At 43.7% G+C, this 6,000-nt stretch overlaps 1 protein-coding gene across 1 annotated transcript; it reads right to left on the minus strand.

The window, feature by feature from the left end:
* Positions 1-3,066: 3,066 nt before the first annotated feature.
* IL17A (interleukin 17A) lies at positions 3,067-4,817 on the minus strand. Its single transcript, XM_008921525.3, has 3 exons — positions 4,791-4,817; positions 4,049-4,293; positions 3,067-3,304 (listed from the first exon to the last, which is right to left on the minus strand). The coding sequence occupies exons 1-3, from the start codon at positions 4,815-4,817 to the stop codon at positions 3,067-3,069; spliced, it is 510 nt and encodes a 169-aa protein (XP_008919773.3).
* Between the last annotated feature and the right edge of the window lie 1,183 nt (positions 4,818-6,000).

Genomic DNA, 6,000 nt, shown 5'->3' on the forward strand with positions numbered 1-6,000 from the left:
GCTTTGATGAGTGGCAACGATGAGCCTGGTTTTCTGATCACTTGCTGCACAAATCCAATCTCAAACTGCCCTTTCTGCTGGGTTTTGCTCACAGGTTGCCAAGCAATCTGTTTGCCAAGACACTGCTGCTCAGGTTTTGCAGACTGACACAAAACTGAAACGGGGAGCAGTGGAAACTTTTATGTTGAAGAGGCTTTTGCAGCAATTTCCCTCCCCTCCCTCCAATGATGATATCATTTAAGGGCATCAAATTAGCAGAAATTTGCACCGCGACTCTTGAAAACAATAGGGAACAAACTTTACCTGTTGAACCTCAAACTGATAAGAGCTGTGCAAGAGTGAGAGAGGAGCCCTACCCTCCTCAGTCTCCTCTTGTGATCACTATTGATGGTAATCATGAATGTTTGCCCAGAAAAATAAGGACACTGATTAGGTGACCCATGGCAGGGGGCATCGGTTTGGGACTATTCTACATCTTTCCATCTGAATGCTGCAATGTGAGGGAAACTCTCTTGGTTCATGATGCCAGGAGCTGTGGGAGACCTTGCAGTAGGAAAGAAGGCAGTCCTCAGGCCCAATGAATCAGCCCAATTGATCACCAATTAAACACTTCTGCAGGAGCATGTGCAACACCCAAGCAGCTCGCAGAGGTCACCATGAATTTAGCACAAGGCCAAGTAAATAAGAAAGGGTTGTGTCCTCAGGCACAGATTTAGTGGGCTTGTAAAGGCTCCAAGGGAGAATGATGATCCTGGGAAGGGGGATTGGAGTATCTTTAATCAGGCAGGGCTTGGAACAACCTGGTCTAGTGGAAGGTGTCCCTGCCCAGGGCAGGGTGGTTGGAACCAGATGATCTTTGAGGTTTCTTCCTACCCAAACTATTCCACGATGATGATCTTTGCAGCCTGTCAGCAGAAAGCTGTTGGTGTTTTGATGCTCCAGCTGCATCATCTCTTTCCGAGCTGGTTCTGCCTTTTTCCACCCAGTAGCTCTCTCAGCATTTCTAACCAGTCTCCATTACTCCAGCCCATGGCACATCACTCCCAGATAAGGAAAGGCTGGACTTCCTGTGATTTTAACTTTTAAAATTACTTGGGCCAATTGCAGACAATTTGCCAGAACTCCTTCTAGGAGTGGTAGGGCATGGAGAGATTATCTAATGGACAAGGCAGTCAGCTCGATTTCAATCTTCCCGGACTGATATTTGCATAAATCCTTGAAAACCTCAAAGGATGAGTGTTCCTCAATGGTTTTTTGGTTTGGGTTTTTTTTTTTGAAGTTTGTTCCCATGCTTGATATTCATAGGACTGTCAGCTGGGGTGAACTTCAGGACCTTTAGGAGACCTTAAGGAAGAACAGCTGGAGATAAGGTCAGAAACAAGCTAAGTTAGGATCACATGTACTCCTAGATTCCTATGTGTGGGAAAGATTGTTAGAAGGTAACTAAAGGTGTGGACAGAAGTTAATTGCCGTGATTGCAGACCCTGTGATCATGCAGAGTTAAAGAATGTTTCCTTGGTCCAGTGTTTATATAACAGATCAAGAGATAGTGTGGAACCTGTGGCTGTGCTGTGGGTTTAGGTTATAGGATGACCAACCTGATGGTGCCTGGAGTAGATTAGGGAAGGTTTAGGCTCAGTGAAACACTGAGGGGGAATAACCCCCAGCAGCAAAATTGGGATGATCCCATCTCCAGTTAGCTGGATCTGAAGAAGATGCTGTCACCTGGGAGGACCTTACCTCTCATTAGGGACTTGCACCCCTGAGCTCTGCATCTCTACAAGTTCTGTATTTGCTGTTGCACTTGCCAGTGGCATTTTGCCAGTGCCTGGGCAGGGTCACACCTCCCTGAGAAGGCAACAAACAAAGCATCCGCATCTCTGCATGGCAACCTGCCCTCTGAAATGTGGAACATCTTCAGCTGAGCACTTTTAACCCAGCTGTGCTTTAAATAAACCCACTTGCCACGGCAGACACCCACCCACGCATCCCCACCACAACCACAGCAGAAGTGCTGTGTCAGGGTGCTCCACACTCGAAGCACTGTCTGCTGGCAGCAAACGTGTTGGAAGGACACGAGCGTGGAGAAAATCACGATTGCAATTAGCAAGGTGTGGTTAATTGCTTCAGTCGCCCATCTGACTCACTTGTGCACTTTCCCTCGTGTGCCCAGGTAGTGACTCTGCTCCACAGAAAACGGTTTGAAATGGATTGGACTGAGATTCCCAGATAATGTTGGAGTAAAGTTAAAACTCAGCAGTGGAAACACTCTTGCTGTTTTAAGGGAGGGGGTTTCTTTCCCCCTAAAGAAGCATTTGAAGTGTTGTGTTGAACCCATTTTTATAAGTCCTTTTCCAGCTGGATAAGTAAGTGGATAACTGGGTAGCTACCCAGTAGTAAGTTTTTTTCACTTGTCTGTCCTTAATGTGAATCTCTTGGGTGTCACTTGATAAATCATTTTCTTCTGGGTATTTAAGTTTCTCTGTTGGTAAAATGGTGTCTTTCCTGGCTTTTGTCTGTGGGCTTTACATTCTACTGCAAAAGAGCTAGATGTTATTAAGAGAATTTTAGGTTTTAGTATCATGGAAATCTATTTTATGGTCATAATTGAGAGATTTCTTCCCTTAACAAAAAGACTTCTTTAGAAAGAAAGCAGAATAACAAGAAGTTTTCCACTGCTTTTTTATTACATAAAAATCTAAATTAACATTATCTTAATACTTTAAAATAATACATTAGGATAATACATTATTATTATTTCCCCACCAGAATAAATAGATTTACATAAATAGACAATTCAAAGTGTAAAACACAAATGGGTAAAGAGATGTCACTATTTTTCAGCACGGCACATGGAGGCATCCGGATTCTGAATTCATAAAGTTCAAGAATTTTGGAGAAAACACATTAGGGTTTTTTTTAAAGTGAGACTCTTATGATTTTTAATGTATTCTGATGTATTCTAGCTAATCGTTGTAGCTTGATTTAGTTTCGTGGAGACTGAATCAGGGCCCTTCATCTTGATGCGAGGAGGTTTTCCATGGCTCTCTTGAGTGCCAGCTCCCTTCAAGCCTGGTGTTTCATCAAGGGAGTGACACAGGTACAGCCCACAGTGATGAGTTTCTTCTCCAGCCTGAAGGATTGCTGGCAGCCCTTCTGCTCCCTCCGGAGGACGAGGATCTCCTGCTTGATGGGGACGGAGTTGAGGCCGTGGTCCAGCTCCCCATCGGAATTCAGGCACCTCAGGTAGCGGCAGTCGGCGTCCGCGATCGCCCGGGGGAAGCGGTTGTGGTCCTCATCGATCCTGGGATGGGACAGGAAAGGAAGTGTTAGAAATGGAAATGCTGCTCCAAAGGCAAGATAACCTGAGTAACTATGGGCTCCCGAACCTTTTCCTCCTGGGGTATATTGCCTACGAAGGGACAGGAGATCCCCCACTACTGTGGGTTTCTAAGAAATAGAGCGTAAGTAAGTAAAGAACTTGATGATCTTAGAGGTCTTTTCCAACCTTAATGATCCTATGATTCTAAATATTCAGGTTTTTGAGTGTAAGACAAGCATGCCAGGCTGCATGCAATTGCTCTTGCTTTAAGCAAGCACTGACTTTGAAAGACTAGTCATAAATGATTTGAGCTTCCCAACACCTCACTCTAACAGACCTAAAACCCTCCAGCTCCCCCCTCAAAACATGATTTTATTAAACCACCATTGAATTTGGTGCAATATTAACTCTCTGAGGTATTTTTTATGATGTTTTAGGTAAAGAATGCTTTTGAAGACGAAGCTTGCCCCAATATACAAATAAATTAATTAAATTATAGAAGTAATTTGCTTTGACTTCTCTATATTGCCTAGGCCAGTTTTTTGCTCTGTGCTACTTTCTGTACTGGTTCTCTTTCAAAGAGGATCATGTGAACTGTGGGTACCCTTCTATTTCCAAAACCTCTCAGCAGTGAAGCACTGAACATAAAGATTTGGTCATGGCCTTGCCATTACTCATGACCAGGACACCCAGGGTACTTCCAGGCCTTGAGGATAGGGATCATACCTGTAATCCCATGGAGACAGAGAGCGGCTGCTCACATTAAGACTTGTTTTGGTGTCCTGGTTTGTGTTGCTGATGCTTATGTCGACTCTCACGGTTTGGGGGAATTTTGAATCTTTTTGGGTCGGACATCCAGGATAAGCTTGCTTGGAGAGGCTCTCTGGCTTGAGTCCAGGCTTGATCGCCTTCCCGAGGGGAGAAGTGCTGGCTGACAGCAGGGCCAGCAGCGTGAGGAGCAGTGACCTGAGCTGAAGAAAAGTGATGCATTTAGGACACAAGGCAGGTACAGCTTTGAAATTCATCCACAGTCAGCCTAACCGGTAATCAAAGCCTACACTGCTGGTTGGAGTAATTATGGAAAAATATATCGCATGACACACCCACTTCTACTTTCATTAACTGATTCTTACAGTGCTGACAGGTGTGATACACACCCAGTTGTAATTTGGTGATAAAAAAAAAGAAAATAATATAAGACAGGAGATTTCAGAAAGGACATAAGAAGAAAAAGATATTCTAAGGTTGAGGTTTCAGTGTATTTCTTGACTCAAAATGCTGTAGTATCCCACATCACAATATACTCGCACAGTCTCATTGCTCCCCCAACTAAAATTTTAGTTATTTTCAATTATTTATGGTTTAAACAAGCATTTTAAAGGCGGGTGCAGAGCCTTATTCCATCTATTCAAATTTAAACACGTCTCTGTCAAACTGGGGGCAAAAAATCCAGCAAGCAAGTTCTTACCAGAGAAGCACAAAGAGTTGGAGACATCTTCCTTTCTCCTCTTACTGTGTCTGATGCTTGTGCTGGGCTCTGCTGAGCTGAAGGTGTCTGGGCACATTTGCTGCTGGACCTTTTATAAGGGTTTCTGGGCTGTCCTAGATAACTTGGAGTAGGTGTTTTTTCCCAACCTTAACTGTGGTTTCTGACCATAACTTATATGAAAAAGTGTGTGCATATAGATTCCATTAACGCAGGTGGAAGACAGGATATGGGCTCACCCTTTCTAAGATATGTAGATGATGTCACTCCTTCAGCCATGTCACTCAAGTGGCAACAAAACTAAATGATGACATTAGAAAACCACCAAAAAAATTGGTACTCAGTGCAAATTCACAGGTGCAACAGTACTCAATTTTAAATTGGGATGCTGTAGGTACCAAAAACAAATGCCACTTGCACAGGCTGGATCTGTTTGCTCCTAGGTCAGTCTGACGTGTTTTCATCCCAAATTGGGCAGATGTTGGACAGCTGACCACCATTCAGTTCTCTCAGATTCCTGCCATGGGCTGCAATATCCTGATATCTGAAGATCTATGTTCCTTCTCGAGCTCCTATTTTTTTCTCAAATCTCCTACTCTGAACTGGGCTATTTATATTCATGGTTACACCTGAGGTGTGATATCTCAGTTTTGATCAGAATGCTTTGTGATGGTGAGTTCTAAAATTCAGTCATTCTCCATACAGAGAAAAAAAAAGAAGTGAACTTTGTTTTGAGCTTTCCACCTTTTAATTTTACTTTCATTTTACTTCTCTTGTGCTGAGACACAAGACTTTGACCCTAAGGAAATTGGTCTGGGAAATGCGATTAGAAGCTGTTAAACCTTCAGTTATTAATTTAGGAAGAGGACTGAGGGGTTCAAGAGAAACCTTGCAAAGGCTGTGAGATGCAGAATGACTCCTCTTGTAGGCAGGAAAACTGGAGGGAACTGCAGGAGCACCTCCTCCACGGTATATAGGTGATGGAATGCTGCATTCAAAAATATTGGGAGCTTAAATACCTTGGGTAGTGCAGCCCCAAGGTATTATGACTCCCTGTATTCCAGCCCCGTGTGCTGGGTGACAGTGACCAGTGATCCCATGTAGCTCTCAGTCTCACCCTGCTGTCTCTCCATCCTTTCCAAACCATATATTGCAGTTGTGGGGTACCCTACCAGGTTAGTATTTTAACATG

Source organism: Manacus vitellinus, unplaced genomic scaffold, assembly GCF_001715985.3.
Source record: "Manacus vitellinus isolate BGI_N305 unplaced genomic scaffold, ASM171598v3 scaffold_11_pilon, whole genome shotgun sequence".
NCBI lineage: Eukaryota > Metazoa > Chordata > Aves > Passeriformes > Pipridae > Manacus > Manacus vitellinus.